Here is a 20,052-nt window from a genome sequence, read left to right as displayed (position 1 = left end):
ATCATGGTGTTTAGCCTGAAGATCCATCTAATTTCTGTCTGGAGGAGAAACTTCTGGTGGTATCCTGGCTTAGTTATATTCTCTAGAACCGAAAATTTAAAGGTTCTATTAGAGGGATGCGCTGAATCAAAATGTTGATACAAAGGGGTGTCTTGGTTATGATTTTTTATTCTTGATAAATGTTCCTGTATACGGAGACGTATCGAACGGCTGGTACATCCCACATATAAGAGGCCACAATTACATTGAAGAAGATAGATGACATTCATGGTACTACATGTAGAAAAAGACCTGGAATATAGGGGGCTACCTGTGAGTGGATGTTGAATGTGTTTCAAATCTATACTCAGGCTGCATACACTGCAGTGACCGCAGGGAAAATGTCCAATAGGGAGATCGTTCTTTTCTACCGTTTTAAAATCCGAGTGAACTAGCAAATCACGCAGACTCCTAGTTCGCCGATAGCCTATCTGCGGTAATTTCTCACATCCAGGTAAGTTATTGAGTATGTTCCAATTTTTTCTAATAATACTAGTAATGGCTCCTGACCTAGGAGTGAAATCAATTGCCCAGGTGATCCTGTCCTGACTTTGATTCCGGGGTCTGTAAGTAAGTAAATGGGACCGTGGTGTAGACTCAGCCTTTTTAATAGCCCGACTAACAGTCCAACTTGGGTACCCTCGTGATCTGAAAGCTGCGCCCATACGCAATGTTTCTTGCCAGAAATCTTGTTCTGTTGTAGCGTTCCTTTTAATGCGGAGGAACTGCCCCACCGGTATATTTTTCTTTAAAGTTGGTCTATGGTGGGACGTATACTGTAGGTATGCTGCTCTATCTGTTGGTTTTTTATAGGGTTTAACTCCAAGTGAACGGGCTGAGTGTTTAAATACAACAACATCCAAAAAAGGAAGATGGTCCGGGCTGCTTTGGTACGTGAAGCTGATGTTGGGATCAATCCCATTAATCCAATTAATAAACCCCTCTACCTGGTCACTATGGCGTAGAATACAAAAAATGTCATCAATATATCGCCTAAAACAGACAATCTCCTGATGGAAAGGATTGGCAGAATGGTCATAAATAAACTTCTCCTCTAGGTGTGCCATGTATAACACCGCAATACTTGGAGCTGCTGGGCACCCCATAGCGACTCCCTTTATCTGGTAAAAAAATTGGGAGTCGAACCTGAAGTAATTCTTCTCCATAATCAGATCTAATAAGTCTAGAAGAAAGCTAGTAGGTGGAAATTTCACTGGACGTTGGTCAAATACATTTTGGATCACCATCCGAGCATCCTGATGAGGGATGGACGTGTACAATGACTGGACGTCCATGGTAAGAAGCTGGGCCTCCTCTGGGACATCCATATTTTCGACTAGATGAATAAAGTCAGTGGTGTCTTGAATATAGGACTGTACCTCTTTAACGGCTGGTTGTAATATACGATCGATGTAAATAGCCAACGGTTCCAAGACGGAGTTGCAAGCAGATATTATCGGTCTTCCGGGGGGGGATTGCAAGGATTTATGGATTTTAGGTAAACAGTAGAATACCGGGACCCTTGGGTCCGGGTTTTGCAATGCCCTGTGTAGGGGCTGATCGATAAGATTATTGCCCAGGGCATTGTCGAGTATAATTTTAATTACCCTTGCGATCTCCTGTGTCGGATCATGGTCTATTGGACAATAGAACTCCCGGTCCTCTAGTTGTCTTAGAATTTCATTTCTGTAATCCTTTTTATTTAAGACCACAATCCCTCCCCCCTTGTCGGCTGGCTTAATAATTATATTGGCATCACGCTGCAATTGTCGTATTGCCGTCATTTCTTGATGGGTCATATTGTGCCACGTATGTAGATCCCTCTTCTCTAGCTTTTCAACCTCCCTCAACACCAGTTTCTCAAAGGTGTCGATTTGTATATCAGACACCCTGGGTGTGAAAGTAGATCTGGATTTTAATCCGTCTAAAGGAGGAGCTGCTGAGGCAATGTTACCAAAATGCTTTTTCAATTTTATTTGTCTAAACAGTTTAAAGAGATCTATACGAGTATTTAAACAACTGTATCGTGGAGTTGGTACGAATCCCAGTCCTTTATTAAGTACACCAAGTTCCACATCTGAAAGAGTCCGTGAAGATAAATTAAACACTATATTCTGTTTCTCCCCCGGCGGAAGGACCGTCCCCTCGCCAAAAAAGGACGGCGGGGTTGGGGGGTAGGAACCACACGGTTTCTGAGAGTGCGGCCCCCCTCTTCTCCAGATAGTTCTGTATCCGAAGGGTCTGTAGTATCAAATTCAAGACCCCCGGAAGTGGATGGTGCCCAGGTCACCCTCTTCTTAGGGGCTGACTCTTTCCAATTATAAATATTTCCAGTAGAATAATCCTGCTTATCGCGATGTAGCTTCCTCATTTTCAGATCCTTCAGCCTTGTTTCACAATCCTTGATAAGTCTATTGGTCTCATTTATTCCCTTATTGTACTCCTCTTCAGAGTAATCTAATTTGAGTTGTGTCTTAAGATCCTCAATTCCCTTCTCTATCTCCTCCCTCTCCTGGGCGATGCGCTCAATAAGTAACAGCATTAAATCAAAGGAGCATTTGTTTAGAATAGACGCCCATCTTTTCTTAAAGGGCTCATCTGTTTTATACATGCCGGGGGGCTTATGCATACGGAGCCCCCTCGGAATGATATTCTCCTGACAATATTCAGTAAGTGAAGCGGCATGTAATGTTAACTTGGTGGACTTGGTCAACTGCTCAGTTAATGACTCCCAATCTCGAGTAGAAGCCCCACCCCTGTTGGAGGACAGGGAGGGGATGATGGACAATATTCTCTCACGTTCAGTGAGGGAGAAAGCAAAAGTATCTCTATAGTCTGCCATTATTACCCTCAATAGTTAACCACAAAAGCAAAAGGAGGGATTCCACTTCCAAACTTGTACACAAGAAAAAGGAAAAGAAGTGAAAAATCACATTCACAAGTTATTTATGCTTGTTGCAATTCACTATTGAGGGTAATAATGGCAGACTATAGAGATACTTTTGCTTTCTCCCTCACTGAACGTGAGAGAATATTGTCCATCATCCCCTCCCTGTCCTCCAACAGGGGTGGGGCTTCTACTCGAGATTGGGAGTCATTAACTGAGCAGTTGACCAAGTCCACCAAGTTAACATTACATGCCGCTTCACTTACTGAATATTGTCAGGAGAATATCATTCCGAGGGGGCTCCGTATGCATAAGCCCCCCGGCATGTATAAAACAGATGAGCCCTTTAAGAAAAGATGGGCGTCTATTCTAAACAAATGCTCCTTTGATTTAATGCTGTTACTTATTGAGCGCATCGCCCAGGAGAGGGAGGAGATAGAGAAGGGAATTGAGGATCTTAAGACACAACTCAAATTAGATTACTCTGAAGAGGAGTACAATAAGGGAATAAATGAGACCAATAGACTTATCAAGGATTGTGAAACAAGGCTGAAGGATCTGAAAATGAGGAAGCTACATCGCGATAAGCAGGATTATTCTACTGGAAATATTTATAATTGGAAAGAGTCAGCCCCTAAGAAGAGGGTGACCTGGGCACCATCCACTTCCGGGGGTCTTGAATTTGATACTACAGACCCTTCGGATACAGAACTATCTGGAGAAGAGGGGGGCCGCACTCTCAGAAACCGTGTGGTTCCTACCCCCCAACCCCGCCGTCCTTTTTTGGCGAGGGGACGGTCCTTCCGCCGGGGGAGAAACAGAATATAGTGTTTAATTTATCTTCACGGACTCTTTCAGATGTGGAACTTGGTGTACTTAATAAAGGACTGGGATTCGTACCAACTCCACGATACAGTTGTTTAAATACTCGTATAGATCTCTTTAAACTGTTTAGACAAATAAAATTGAAAAAGCATTTTGGTAACATTGCCTCAGCAGCTCCTCCTTTAGACGGATTAAAATCCAGATCTACTTTCACACCCAGGGTGTCTGATATACAAATCGACACCTTTGAGAAACTGGTGTTGAGGGAGGTTGAAAAGCTAGAGAAGAGGGATCTACATACGTGGCACAATATGACCCATCAAGAAATGACGGCAATACGACAATTGCAGCGTGATGCCAATATAATTATTAAGCCAGCCGACAAGGGGGGAGGGATTGTGGTCTTAAATAAAAAGGATTACAGAAATGAAATTCTAAGACAACTAGAGGACCGGGAGTTCTATTGTCCAATAGACCATGATCCGACACAGGAGATCGCAAGGGTAATTAAAATTATACTCGACAATGCCCTGGGCAATAATCTTATCGATCAGCCCCTACACAGGGCATTGCAAAACCCGGACCCAAGGGTCCCGGTATTCTACTGTTTACCTAAAATCCATAAATCCTTGCAATCCCCCCCCGGAAGACCGATAATATCTGCTTGCAACTCCGTCTTGGAACCGTTGGCTATTTACATCGATCGTATATTACAACCAGCCGTTAAAGAGGTACAGTCCTATATTCAAGACACCACTGACTTTATTCATCTAGTCGAAAATATGGATGTCCCAGAGGAGGCCCAGCTTCTTACCATGGACGTCCAGTCATTGTACACGTCCATCCCTCATCAGGATGCTCGGATGGTGATCCAAAATGTATTTGACCAACGTCCAGTGAAATTTCCACCTACTAGCTTTCTTCTAGACTTATTAGATCTGATTATGGAGAAGAATTACTTCAGGTTCGACTCCCAATTTTTTTACCAGATAAAGGGAGTCGCTATGGGGTGCCCAGCAGCTCCAAGTATTGCGGTGTTATACATGGCACACCTAGAGGAGAAGTTTATTTATGACCATTCTGCCAATCCTTTCCATCAGGAGATTGTCTGTTTTAGGCGATATATTGATGACATTTTTTGTATTCTACGCCATAGTGACCAGGTAGAGGGGTTTATTAATTGGATTAATGGGATTGATCCCAACATCAGCTTCACGTACCAAAGCAGCCCGGACCATCTTCCTTTTTTGGATGTTGTTGTATTTAAACACTCAGCCCGTTCACTTGGAGTTAAACCCTATAAAAAACCAACAGATAGAGCAGCATACCTACAGTATACGTCCCACCATAGACCAACTTTAAAGAAAAATATACCGGTGGGGCAGTTCCTCCGCATTAAAAGGAACGCTACAACAGAACAAGATTTCTGGCAAGAAACATTGCGTATGGGCGCAGCTTTCAGATCACGAGGGTACCCAAGTTGGACTGTTAGTCGGGCTATTAAAAAGGCTGAGTCTACACCACGGTCCCATTTACTTACTTACAGACCCCGGAATCAAAGTCAGGACAGGATCACCTGGGCAATTGATTTCACTCCTAGGTCAGGAGCCATTACTAGTATTATTAGAAAAAATTGGAACATACTCAATAACTTACCTGGATGTGAGAAATTACCGCAGATAGGCTATCGGCGAACTAGGAGTCTGCGTGATTTGCTAGTTCACTCGGATTTTAAAACGGTAGAAAAGAACGATCTCCCTATTGGACATTTTCCCTGCGGTCACTGCAGTGTATGCAGCCTGAGTATAGATTTGAAACACATTCAACATCCACTCACAGGTAGCCCCCTATATTCCAGGTCTTTTTCTACATGTAGTACCATGAATGTCATCTATCTTCTTCAATGTAATTGTGGCCTCTTATATGTGGGATGTACCAGCCGTTCGATACGTCTCCGTATACAGGAACATTTATCAAGAATAAAAAATCATAACCAAGACACCCCTTTGTATCAACATTTTGATTCAGCGCATCCCTCTAATAGAACCTTTAAATTTTCGGTTCTAGAGAATATAACTAAGCCAGGATACCACCAGAAGTTTCTCCTCCAGACAGAAATTAGATGGATCTTCAGGCTAAACACCATGATTCCTCACGGGCTTAATCATGATGCTGATCTTTCGGCTTTTCTTTAAATTAGGAACTGTACTTCCTTGTTTGTTCCTCTCCTTCTCCCTCCTCCTCATCATACCTGGTAGACCCAGTTTCCTTCCCCCCCCCATGCTACTAAACTTATGCTAGCGGTGGGACTTTAAACAACTAAGGCGTGTCCCCCTAGATCAGCTAAAAGGTTAGGGAGGAACTGGGAACGCACACAGAAAATTTACGGAGCAATCAATGTGAAACGGTTACCCAACCGCATAGGATTTCTTAGTAAGTAAAATACTGGGATATTTGTATGTATAATTATTAGGTCTCGATGCGAGGCTTGCAGTATCATTGTATATTGTTAATTTCAGACATTTTGGCCTGAGGAAAGACGATTCGGTCTGAAACGAGCGGAGAGACATTGCCGGCTCATACTCGTTGCCATCCTTAGCAAACGGAGTTTTGCCTCACTGCAAATGGTGCCTTGCTGCTCTTAATTGTACTTTGAAGTTTTGCCTTACTGCAAATGGTGCCTTGTCGCCCTGGATTGTACCTTGTGTTTGACTGAACTTTTGGATATTGCAATATATGAGCGGTCCCTTTCAGGACTTTGGAAATTGTACATGTTGTAAACTTCATTATTGTAAACTGTACATATTGTGAACTTTATTATTGCATGTTGGGTAGTGGTAGACAGTGTGGACCTTGTCAATGTGAATTGCAACAAGCATAAATAACTTGTGAATGTGATTTTTCACTTCTTTTCCTTTTTCTTGTGTACAAGTTTGGAAGTGGAATCCCTCCTTTTGCTTTTGTGGTTAACTATTGAGGGTAATAATGGCAGACTATAGAGATACTTTTGCTTTCTCCCTCACTGAACGTGAGAGAATATTGTCCATCATCCCCTCCCTGTCCTCCAACAGGGGTGGGGCTTCTACTCGAGATTGGGAGTCATTAACTGAGCAGTTGACCAAGTCCACCAAGTTAACATTACATGCCGCTTCACTTACTGAATATTGTCAGGAGAATATCATTCCGAGGGGGCTCCGTATGCATAAGCCCCCCGGCATGTATAAAACAGATGAGCCCTTTAAGAAAAGATGGGCGTCTATTCTAAACAAATGCTCCTTTGATTTAATGCTGTTACTTATTGAGCGCATCGCCCAGGAGAGGGAGGAGATAGAGAAGGGAATTGAGGATCTTAAGACACAACTCAAATTAGATTACTCTGAAGAGGAGTACAATAAGGGAATAAATGAGACCAATAGACTTATCAAGGATTGTGAAACAAGGCTGAAGGATCTGAAAATGAGGAAGCTACATCGCGATAAGCAGGATTATTCTACTGGAAATATTTATAATTGGAAAGAGTCAGCCCCTAAGAAGAGGGTGACCTGGGCACCATCCACTTCCGGGGGTCTTGAATTTGATACTACAGACCCTTCGGATACAGAACTATCTGGAGAAGAGGGGGGCCGCACTCTCAGAAACCGTGTGGTTCCTACCCCCCAACCCCGCCGTCCTTTTTTGGCGAGGGGACGGTCCTTCCGCCGGGGGAGAAACAGAATATAGTGTTTAATTTATCTTCACGGACTCTTTCAGATGTGGAACTTGGTGTACTTAATAAAGGACTGGGATTCGTACCAACTCCACGATACAGTTGTTTAAATACTCGTATAGATCTCTTTAAACTGTTTAGACAAATAAAATTGAAAAAGCATTTTGGTAACATTGCCTCAGCAGCTCCTCCTTTAGACGGATTAAAATCCAGATCTACTTTCACACCCAGGGTGTCTGATATACAAATCGACACCTTTGAGAAACTGGTGTTGAGGGAGGTTGAAAAGCTAGAGAAGAGGGATCTACATACGTGGCACAATATGACCCATCAAGAAATGACGGCAATACGACAATTGCAGCGTGATGCCAATATAATTATTAAGCCAGCCGACAAGGGGGGAGGGATTGTGGTCTTAAATAAAAAGGATTACAGAAATGAAATTCTAAGACAACTAGAGGACCGGGAGTTCTATTGTCCAATAGACCATGATCCGACACAGGAGATCGCAAGGGTAATTAAAATTATACTCGACAATGCCCTGGGCAATAATCTTATCGATCAGCCCCTACACAGGGCATTGCAAAACCCGGACCCAAGGGTCCCGGTATTCTACTGTTTACCTAAAATCCATAAATCCTTGCAATCCCCCCCCGGAAGACCGATAATATCTGCTTGCAACTCCGTCTTGGAACCGTTGGCTATTTACATCGATCGTATATTACAACCAGCCGTTAAAGAGGTACAGTCCTATATTCAAGACACCACTGACTTTATTCATCTAGTCGAAAATATGGATGTCCCAGAGGAGGCCCAGCTTCTTACCATGGACGTCCAGTCATTGTACACGTCCATCCCTCATCAGGATGCTCGGATGGTGATCCAAAATGTATTTGACCAACGTCCAGTGAAATTTCCACCTACTAGCTTTCTTCTAGACTTATTAGATCTGATTATGGAGAAGAATTACTTCAGGTTCGACTCCCAATTTTTTTACCAGATAAAGGGAGTCGCTATGGGGTGCCCAGCAGCTCCAAGTATTGCGGTGTTATACATGGCACACCTAGAGGAGAAGTTTATTTATGACCATTCTGCCAATCCTTTCCATCAGGAGATTGTCTGTTTTAGGCGATATATTGATGACATTTTTTGTATTCTACGCCATAGTGACCAGGTAGAGGGGTTTATTAATTGGATTAATGGGATTGATCCCAACATCAGCTTCACGTACCAAAGCAGCCCGGACCATCTTCCTTTTTTGGATGTTGTTGTATTTAAACACTCAGCCCGTTCACTTGGAGTTAAACCCTATAAAAAACCAACAGATAGAGCAGCATACCTACAGTATACGTCCCACCATAGACCAACTTTAAAGAAAAATATACCGGTGGGGCAGTTCCTCCGCATTAAAAGGAACGCTACAACAGAACAAGATTTCTGGCAAGAAACATTGCGTATGGGCGCAGCTTTCAGATCACGAGGGTACCCAAGTTGGACTGTTAGTCGGGCTATTAAAAAGGCTGAGTCTACACCACGGTCCCATTTACTTACTTACAGACCCCGGAATCAAAGTCAGGACAGGATCACCTGGGCAATTGATTTCACTCCTAGGTCAGGAGCCATTACTAGTATTATTAGAAAAAATTGGAACATACTCAATAACTTACCTGGATGTGAGAAATTACCGCAGATAGGCTATCGGCGAACTAGGAGTCTGCGTGATTTGCTAGTTCACTCGGATTTTAAAACGGTAGAAAAGAACGATCTCCCTATTGGACATTTTCCCTGCGGTCACTGCAGTGTATGCAGCCTGAGTATAGATTTGAAACACATTCAACATCCACTCACAGGTAGCCCCCTATATTCCAGGTCTTTTTCTACATGTAGTACCATGAATGTCATCTATCTTCTTCAATGTAATTGTGGCCTCTTATATGTGGGATGTACCAGCCGTTCGATACGTCTCCGTATACAGGAACATTTATCAAGAATAAAAAATCATAACCAAGACACCCCTTTGTATCAACATTTTGATTCAGCGCATCCCTCTAATAGAACCTTTAAATTTTCGGTTCTAGAGAATATAACTAAGCCAGGATACCACCAGAAGTTTCTCCTCCAGACAGAAATTAGATGGATCTTCAGGCTAAACACCATGATTCCTCACGGGCTTAATCATGATGCTGATCTTTCGGCTTTTCTTTAAATTAGGAACTGTACTTCCTTGTTTGTTCCTCTCCTTCTCCCTCCTCCTCATCATACCTGGTAGACCCAGTTTCCTTCCCCCCCCCCATGCTACTAAACTTATGCTAGCGGTGGGACTTTAAACAACTAAGGCGTGTCCCCCTAGATCAGCTAAAAGGTTAGGGAGGAACTGGGAACGCACACAGAAAATTTACGGAGCAATCAATGTGAAACGGTTACCCAACCGCATAGGATTTCTTAGTAAGTAAAATACTGGGATATTTGTATGTATAATTATTAGGTCTCGATGCGAGGCTTGCAGTATCATTGTATATTGTTAATTTCAGACATTTTGGCCTGAGGAAAGACGATTCGGTCTGAAACGAGCGGAGAGACATTGCCGGCTCATACTCGTTGCCATCCTTAGCAAACGGAGTTTTGCCTCACTGCAAATGGTGCCTTGCTGCTCTTAATTGTACTTTGAAGTTTTGCCTTACTGCAAATGGTGCCTTGTCGCCCTGGATTGTACCTTGTGTTTGACTGAACTTTTGGATATTGCAATATATGAGCGGTCCCTTTCAGGACTTTGGAAATTGTACATGTTGTAAACTTCATTATTGTAAACTGTACATATTGTGAACTTTATTATTGCATGTTGGGTAGTGGTAGACAGTGTGGACCTTGTCAATGTGAATTGCAACAAGCATAAATAACTTGTGAATGTGATTTTTCACTTCTTTTCCTTTTTCTTGATAACTAGGAACAGTCTAGATAGAACAGTTCTTCCTGCCTAAGAGTGATGCCCCCATAGCTGCGTAGTCTGTGTCTGGGCATCACCACAGCTGTACATACCCTTAATACTAGGGTATAAGAAATGTTTCTCTGATGTAAGGAATCAAGTGCCAACCCCTCCCCAATCCACAAATTCTAAATTTAATCCTACCTGCAGTATCAGGAAAGCCAGTCCTTCATAAAACAGAGAAGCCCCAATACCAGGTGTGTAAAAATGTATTTCTCTTATATTAGATTTTAAAGGGACATTTATTTTCATTCTAGTTTTTATAACATAGCGGGAACAAAAAGTTGTTCAGGGTTTGGGGTGGGGGGAGAAAGTTATTTTCTTTCTCACTTAGTAAATTTAGTCCATACGCAAAAAAGAATGAGTTGTGAAAATAAACAAAATTAAAATAAACATATAACAACAACAACTGCGCTTCTATACTGCTCTTCCAGACAGAAAGTTGAACAAAGTCAATGTTGCTATTATCCCTACACTACAGCTGGGGAGCCGGGCGTGAGAGGAGTGGCTTACTCAAGGCCACCTGCTGAGCTCATGGCAGTTGTGGGAGTCAAACTAGCAGAGTGCACATTCGCAATTCAGCCACTTAACCACTATGCTACAAATAAAAATACACAATGAAGAATGTTTTGTATTTGCAACTAGCTCCTTTATAAAGGCTAAAATGATTTAACTAGGACTCTCAAACCACATATATGCACTGCTTGCCCAGACAGCTCAAGGCGGAGGTCCAGGGGTGAAACCATGGCTTGATCTGTACCGCCAGTCGGCCGTTGCCGTATTAATGGTTAATGTTGTGTTTAATAAAGTGGCCCTTTAGTTCCAAGCCTTGTATCTGCCTCATTATTCCGACTAGGCCTACTGGTGAAAGTGCTTTGAAGATGGATTCTTTTGCAACAGAAACATGAATAAATATTTGCTCTTATCTGGTTCAAAGCAAATTCTGCCGTTTATACCTAGATAACTGTCAGGAGAGTAAGAAAGAAGACAGGAGGAGATCATTCTAGGGAGAGAATTCTAGATGGTATTCTATGGTATCAATGTTTTCCTGATTATATTGGAATTTACAGTGTTTCCTTTCACCCAGAACTTCCCGCATTTCACGACTCCTTGACTTTGCTCTCCCCCCACCCTACATTCCCTACATAAAATGGCTGCCTGTGAAGATCCACTGACAACATCAAAAGAAGTGAATTTATTTATCTAGAAAATTAATATGCCATCCCTCCAGAGATCTGTTCAGGGTGAAATGTGTAGGCTCTTGTCCATGAAAGCTTACACCACATTTGTCTTTAAGATGCCAAAAGACTCCTGTTTATTTAAACTTTTCCCGAGGCATTTCATGAGGCAAGCCTCCTATCTAGCATTTTCTCCACAGGTGTGTTTTAAGAATTATTTAATCAGAAGGATATACAGGGAAAATATGGTATGGGGTTCTTTTCCATTACAGAAAAGATATGTGACCAAGATACTGCATATCTTCCAGCTCCTAATCACTGGTCCCTCTTGCCCCAGAGATGGGGGAGGAAGGAAAAGAGACAAGCTATATGGATTTTAATTTTGGAGGAGTGCTTCCAAAGTTGATTCCTCTGGCAAAATTATTCTGAAAGCCAATGTTTGCAGCAAAATATTATATTAGAAGAGGCTTCCAGCCATCTTTAATGTATCCCTTATAATTCAGCACACCCTTCTTGGTGTCTAGAATTGGCTAAGCTGTCCATGTTCTCCTCAGTCTTATTGCCAGAGGGTGTGGGGTCTGGTCATGAGATTCCACTGGGACTTAAGTAGCCTCAGTTCTTCTCTTCTCCTCAAGGGTATCAATTAAAATAATCCTGCCCACCCACTGTCTAGACCTCCTGTTACCAAAATTACTATTGTATGGTTCTGCAACAAACATTTCCAAGAAAACCAAAGTATATTCCTTGCAATGCTGACTATTTAGAGAAGACAAGCATTAAAACTCACCCTCTGCTATACATTATTATCTGCATAGATTTATTTACCATGTCTCAGAAAAGAAAAAATTCAAGTAAATATTTGACTACAGATTGATTAAGCTTGTGAAAATTCTAAATCCACTTGGGTTCCAGTTCATGTAACAGCTTCTGTTCACTGTGAAGCACTTTTTTAAAATCCTTCTCTTGGATTAAATCATGTTTGTGATGAAAAGACGGTCCAACATGATTGCCATAAACATACAATACAGTTTGCTCTTGCTCCATGCTGCACATCTACCTTAGGACTGAGCAGCTGCATGCAAATTGCAGAATATGCTAATCGAAACTAGGGGGAAGGGGGAGGAACACCCAGAAGTGATGGTGAGAATCTGGCCTAATTTAAGATGTTTAGAATTGGAGTACCACAGACAGATCAGGAATATTTTTATATGGCCCTTCCCACATGGCTAAAGAATTGAAGTTTGCAATGTAAACAATCTCCACAAAAACAGCAAATGAAAGGATCATCAACCTTATGCATCTCTCTCTCTCTCTCTCTCTCTCTCTCATTAGGAGCTATATATATAATTTTGTCTGTAGACAATGAAGGCATTTATACCTTTAAATTTCATAAATATGCCAAATCGCATAATTTTATATGTATGGCTGCTAGGCCATGCCAACTGGAGCGTGGGGGGGCAGGGACATGAAGGGGCACTGGCATTGTATGCACCATGATGTCAGTTCTGGGGAGAAAGCGAAGTCATATCACTGGAAACTCTATGGTTTTACCACAGAATTTCTGGCGATTCCTAGAGTGACATGACATCAGTAGGGTTTTTTTATTTCCTTCCTCTGCTTCTTGAAGCAATGGCAGGCAAGAATGGTTGCTGGCAGGATATTGCATATCTTTCAGGTTTTTTTCAAAAATGTCCATAGCTTCAAAGTTTTCAGAAACTACACCTCTGCTTGTAATATAAAATCATCACATGAACTTATGTCATCATGCTGTACATTTCCCTATCCCTGCTCCATATTATTGGCTGCTACAAGAAACAGCAGGGACAACTGCCACATAATGTCTTGTCTCAAGTTTAGTTGTATACTACATGGGGAGACCTTGATATGGAGCTGCCTTTTTCCTTTGAGAGTATTGTGTTTCTAACAAAAGGCAGTTCCACCTTAGCAGCAGTAGAGGCTGCAAGGCAATAACATATAGAGAAATGCCATAATGCACGCCGGACATAATATTAGGAACAATTATAAGTGAAAGTCCATCCTTTGTTTGCATATTCTTGCAATTATCTTCATTTCTTCTCATTATTTTTGTTTCTTTTCATTAAACTATGGAAGGAACAACAAAGCTGCCTTATATTGAATAAGACTTTGGTTTTTATCAAGGTCAATACTATCTACTCTGATCATCAGTGGCTTTTCATGGTTTTCACATGACCAACTCGATCCTTTTAACTGGAAGTGCCAGGGACTGGACCTGGGACTTTCTGTATGCAAAGCAGACACTCTACCACTGAGCCATGGCTTCCACCCAATAGATACATTAAACTCATCTAGATGGCATTGCCTCTCCTTGCAATGAAGTAGATGGAAAGCCATCAGTACTAGGATCAGATGAAAAGCACAAATGCCCATCAAAAACTCCATGAGAACAGCCAAATGTTCAAACTTTTTCTCCAAGTGTGCCAAACACTCAAAAGTCACCATACCTTACAGAAATTGGAGGCATACAGCATATTTTAAAGAAAATCAAAGGTGAAAACCAACCACTGAATCATTTACTTGCTCAACAACTACTCCCCACTTCCCCAAAAACTCAGTGTTACCTCTGTAGCTCCATAACAGTAACACCTATTCTGCAGGGTAGGAAAGATGACTGGCAGGATACAACCCTAACAGGACCTACTTTTTTAGACATTTAAATTGGCTGTTCTTTACCTTTTACCGGTGCCTGTTAATTTTCTTATCCTTGAAACTTCATCCTCAATTAGTTGCTGTTTATCCTATGTAATTACCCTTTTTTTATCTACAGCCCATGAAAAACAGGCTAGAACTTCTGTTCTTTCTCATCATCCGTTATATGTCACAATCTAATCCATTACAGTCCCTTACACAGAGAATCCACACCTGAAAGATTTGTGATGGGACTCACACCAAACCCCTCTCTATGTCTGTCCCAACATCTCCTTTCCCTCCCTCCTGTTAATTTCCCTATAGCATCTAAAAAAGTGAGCTCTGATTCATAAAAGCCCATGCTGAAATAAATGTTAAATCTTGATGGTGCCACTGGACTTCTGTTTTATTTTGCTACAACAGACTAATATGGCTACCCTCTGGAAGTGTCCAACCTTAACACGGGAGCATCAGGATGACAAAACTTGGCCCTTATGCCCGTTTCAGGCTGGCATTACAGGCACACACCACCGCGCCCAGCATTATGCCCATCTCACACCCATATAGAATGGCTCATGGCAAATATTAGTTGCCATTCAGGTATTCAAGTCTATTTCCAAGTGATTTTATGTGCCTTATAGTACAACTGTAAGAACACTTTTCTGGGAGTAAACATCATTGAGTAGACCTGAGTAGGATTTTGAGTAGACCTACTTAAGAGTGCTCTCTAAATTGTCTTCAGTTCTAGAACTTTGGCTCAACTAGGCTGCCAACTCGACTGCAAATGCACACAGCAGCCTAAAATCAGGTTGGCATACACCATTCATTACCATGGAGCATAGAATTCTCAGGCCACCAAAAAGAACTGCCACTAGTTTTGGACATAATCACCTGCTTTTATGAATGTTTGTTATAACTGAAAAATCGTTTAAGCAATTCCCCACATCAGATTTGTAAATCATAGTTTACATGAAACCCCTGGCTATAATCCAGCACACAGCAGAAATGAACTGTGCCGTGAATTGCAGCCTTAGAGATGTTAAAATTGGTATATCAATTTGCTTCTAAAAACATGCCTTTAATTCATTTTACCCTAGCTTGTGATTTTCTCTTGAAGTTATTACATTAAAATTGTAGCTTTCAAAAATATAATAGAAAGTATTAGTGGTCCCCATCATTAGCCACACCAAGAAAATCTGTCTGCAGGTGCAAATACAGTACAACTGAACATTATTAAGAAGAACACATTGTAAATATAAAAACACATATACCTACCAAAGTAGTCAGCCTTAGGGCATGCATCCATCTCCTGCTCCAGGCGCTGAGTAAGAGCCTCTAATTTTAACTCAGCTGTGGATGGCCCTTGTTCTTGCTGTGGAAGGAGTGTCTGACAGGGCAATTTTATTTTTGAAGAAGTGCAGGTTTCTTGATGACCACAGTCGTGCTGCAGAGTGGCAATGCCCTCTATAAAAGGAGACTTTGGAACATTGGAAATCATTGGTCCATGAGATGTTACATTGATGGAATTCTGCTCAGGAGTCGTCCCAGATCCAGCACAATTAACCCTGTGATTTTGACCATGAACTACAAAATGGCCTGTAGGCTTTGGGTGAGTATTAGCTTGCTGATAGCCTACACTTGGAGGTAAGGGAGTGGGAAGTAAACTAGAAACTGAGGAAGGAGAATTCTCACCATGCCTCAACTGGTCATCACCAACGCTTTTACTTGGGTTGCCAGAAGCCAGCATTTCAAGTTCACAGCTTGGATGAAAGTGATCAGATTGATTCAAAGACGCCTGAGTAGAGTGTGCAGAGAACGAGGAAGATCTCTGTTTTGGAAGTCCCACAGACAATTCATCACCAAACCCAACAGAAGAAGACAAAGGGGTACACGCATGTGAAAATGATGATGTTCTTGGACAAGCTGGGGTTTGGTCATAGCTTTGACTTAGCCCAGGGCCCTCACCTCCACTTTCCTGACTTCCATACCCACTTTCAGAAGACCTGCAAGAACTTCGTGACTGCTGGTACGGATGGAGATCTGCTTGAAGTTTCGTAGGACTTCTCTGCAGCGAATCACTATGATTCATGTTTGACCATAAATGGGAGCTCGTGTTAGATTTCAGGCTGGAAAACTTATCAGTATCTTTTCCCCAGCCTTGCATAGCTGTCCTGTTATCACTGTTACTGGGATCTTCATGAGCAAGGGAAGATGCTTTTGTACTATATGGACTTGCCTGACCTACTCTGTGATAACCACGTCCTCCAGAAACTTCCAAGCCTCCCAGGCTCTCACTGCATCCATGGTCACCACTGACTCTCTTGCCATCTTGGTATAACTTTGCCCGCTCTCCATCAGAATAAGGTTGGGGCTGATTTGGAAAGGCTAACTGGTGTCCTGCACATACAATTGAAGACACGCCCAAAGGAGGCTTAGCAATATTTTCTCCCAAATGCAGTTTGTTTGTTCCTGTGGCAGCTCTAGGTACAGGATGGCTTGAAAACTGATGCTGAGTACCAAAACCAGCACCGCCGTTTGGAGCCCCTGAGGCTGTTTTCAGCAGTTCCTCTTGTTCTCGCTGTTTCTGAAGGTGGATTTTGGCCATTTTTGTAGCAAAAACTCTTCTGGTTTCTTCAAATTCTGGGTTGTTCCCAACTGCTCTGTCTACCCGAAAGAGGCCATCCTTGGAGGCCTCGTACATATTGAGATCTTCTATAAATTTACTCGCCTCCAAACCCAGATCATCGTATTTATCCATTTTTTTAAAAAAAAAATCACTTGTACTACCAAACAAAAAACAATCCAGGAGAAAAAAAAGGCACTGAGATTTTAAATACTGGATTCTTTAAACTTAGATTTCCTCTCAGCAATCATTTAAAACTTTTTTTAAAAGCCCTCTTACCAATTCTTTTAAGTGATTGAGAGGGGAGGAGAGACCATATAATTACTTTTAAGGAACACGGTGCATCTTCTTCATGGTACTCAGGCCAACTTTAAATGCAAAATTAACTCCAAATTTATAAGATCCAACGTTTTTGTGCTTTGACGATCAAGCCTCAATATGACCGCACACACTTCTTCAAATCTCTCTGGTGTTACTTGAATGAAAATGCCTGAATTATGGAAGGAAAAGGGACTACTTTAGAATGAGATTCAGTAAAAATGCTTACTCCCCTTACATTTTTGTCATGGAATTACTTCCTACACTTGATCTTAGTCAAAAGGCTGAGAAGCGATGACGCTTTGTAAGTGATTGTGAATAATTTTCTTTTAGCCGGGTAGCCGTATTGGGCTACAGTAGAACAGCTGGATTTGAGTCCAGAGACACCTTAGAGACCAACAAGACTGTCATGTTACTCAGGCCAACTTCAAACTCAAAGTTTACTCCAAATGGATAAAATCCAATAATCTTGTTAGACACTAAAGTCCCATAGGACTCAAATCCTGTTCTTTTTCCTTCTCCTAAAGTTTATGAACATTCATCTGTGCCATACTTGATATTGTGTTATTTAGTTCTGTAGTAACTGGACCTTTTCTTTTTGATTGTAATTAAAGGTTTTCAGATTTGGAATTACTTCCTAGTTTCAAGATTCGGGTCAAGTGACACTTTAAAGACCAATGAGATTTTCAGGGTATGAGCTAAAGCGTCTTTTTTATAAATAAAAATGTAAATAAAGCTAAAGCTCATTCGCTGAAAATCTCGTTGGCCTTTAAAGTGCTACTAGATTCGAATCTTGTTCTTCTACAACAGACCAACTCGGCTACTCACCTAAAACTATCTTCCTAGTTTCCGTAAACTTCTCGCCAGGCAAGCTAACTGTCAACGTGTCTTGCTTCAAAGCTGACCTGTACCCTGGGGCGGCGAAGAGGCCGCCAGGAGTGGAATAAACAGGAAAAACACACACTACGCACACACACCCCAACTCGGAGGAAACAGGACAGTCTCTGGGAAGCGGCGGAGGAAGGAAGCGCGGGCATTTCCTACTTCCCCGCACAGTTGGGGAATACCCCTGCAACTCACGCGTCCCCTCCTTCCTCGCCATACTCCCGCCTTAAACTCGGAATGGAGGATTAAATTCTTCGCCTGCCAGCCCAAGTCTCTCTCTCACACACACACCTCGAGCCGGGCAACAAGCGGCGGCCCAGGACGCTCCAAGGCGCGGCGCGCCGAGCTGGAGAGGAGCGGCTGCTGGGCGAAGACGCGTTACTCACTCCGGCGCGGGAGCTGCCCGCTTTCTCTCCCTTCGGGGCAGTTCGCTGTCCCGACGCGAAGTTTCCTCGTGGCGTTTCTGGCCGGCTGTGCTGGCAAGTCACGCTCCTCTCAGGCGGGCCATGGCGCGGCTGCTCTTCAACGCCCGCCCTCCGCGGCTTCCTCGTCCCGCTGCCGCCCTCCCACCCCGGCCTGTGGGGCTTCGAGGCACGGCCGCTGCTTCTGCCTCCTCCTCTTCCCTTTCTCCCGCGTCTTCCCCTGCCAGGGGAGGAGGAGTTCCAGGCAGGTCCCGGTTGAATTTGCAACGTGGTTGATGGAGGGAGAGACTGAACTGTGCCCGCGCTTGTTGGCAGCCCAGCTCTTGCGGGAGGAATTATTGACTCTTTCGGCGGGGAGGAGCCAGGCCAGGGCAGCTCCCTTCCCCCCCCCCCTTCTGGGCCAAGGGAACTCGGCCTCCAGGCTTGACCCTCAGAGCTGTCCGCAGTGCCGTGGAGGTGATCGGTAACACGTGCAAAGAGCAAACGAGACTGCCTCTGAGCTCCTACAGAGGGCATTTCTTCCACACTTCAAGAAGCTGTCTGACGCAGGTCCTGAAGGGGCTTCCAGATGTGAGCAGGCCCTTCTAAGCCCAGAGAGGCTACTTCCAGATTCTTAGGCCCCTGGCCCCTAATTTTAAAAATGCCACATGGAAGCAATGTAAGGTATCAAAAATAGTGAGATCGGTTGCAAAACTTCTCAAATGCCAAAAAATAACCAGAGGCTAAAACTGAAGCCCCCTTTGAGCATGAGGTCTAAGTTAAATGGCCCCCCTGCCTCTGACGGACCTTAGATCTTAGAGTGTGATTTCTAAAGCACTGCCAGCTCCACTATTTAGTTCTCTCTTCTTCATTTTATTTTTACAGCAACCCTGTGAGGTAAGTCAGGTTGAGTGATAGTGACTGGTCCCAGGTCATTCAGAGAACTTCACAGCAGAGAGAAGATTTGAACCCATGCCTCCTAGATCCTACTCTAACACTAACCACTTCACCAAACTGGCTTTACGCCATTACTGACGTGGACCATAACATTGCCTCCCCAGAAACCATCCAAGTATTTCCTTTGGTATGCAAACAAATTAAGACTGTGTCTTGTGAGCAAACATACTTGTTTATTCCTCCCGTCGGTTATTTTCTTCCCAATGACATTTCCTTTTACAGAATAATTGCAGCCCTTAAATCAAACACGATTGATTCTATTAAGAAACTTGTCTATGATTAATCAGACTGAGGCTTTGAACTAGGGAGTTTCCCACGCACTGAATTACCAATGGCAAATAAAGAAAAAAGAAAAACAAAACAAACTTTCCGGTTACATCCTACTACGGTTTCTCTGGAAAACATGCAGAGACTACACTTCAAGACTACACTTGAAAACTAGAACATTCTTTTTTTAAAAAAAACTTTGAATTGTATTGTCCTTTGGAAATCTGCCTCAATGAAAAATTAACATGCCATCTATAAAGCTAGATGGAGAGAGAGAGAGAGAGAGTTCATCTGGCACAAAATTTCACCTCACCTC

The 20,052-nt window shown here is 42.7% G+C and overlaps 1 protein-coding gene across 2 annotated transcripts in view; it reads right to left on the bottom strand.

The window, feature by feature from the left end:
- LIMD1 (LIM domain containing 1) overlaps positions 1 to 18,808 on the bottom strand; it is a 64,848-nt gene extending 46,040 nt beyond the window's left edge. Inside the window, exons 1-2 of one of the 2 annotated variants that reach the window (XM_054991616.1) lie at positions 18,498 to 18,808; positions 15,561 to 17,398 (exon numbers count right to left, since the gene is read on the bottom strand). In XM_054991616.1, the coding sequence (XP_054847591.1) occupies positions 15,561 to 17,043 (1,483 nt within the window). In that variant the 5' untranslated portion in view covers positions 17,044 to 17,398; positions 18,498 to 18,808. The other variant, XM_054991618.1, reaches the window with a different exon arrangement.
- Positions 18,809 to 20,052: the final 1,244 nt, after the last annotated feature.

Source organism: Eublepharis macularius, chromosome 11, assembly GCF_028583425.1.
Source record: "Eublepharis macularius isolate TG4126 chromosome 11, MPM_Emac_v1.0, whole genome shotgun sequence".
NCBI lineage: Eukaryota > Metazoa > Chordata > Lepidosauria > Squamata > Eublepharidae > Eublepharis > Eublepharis macularius.
The sequence above is the reverse complement of the archived record's forward strand: the minus strand, read 5'-3'. Positions and strand labels throughout refer to the sequence as shown.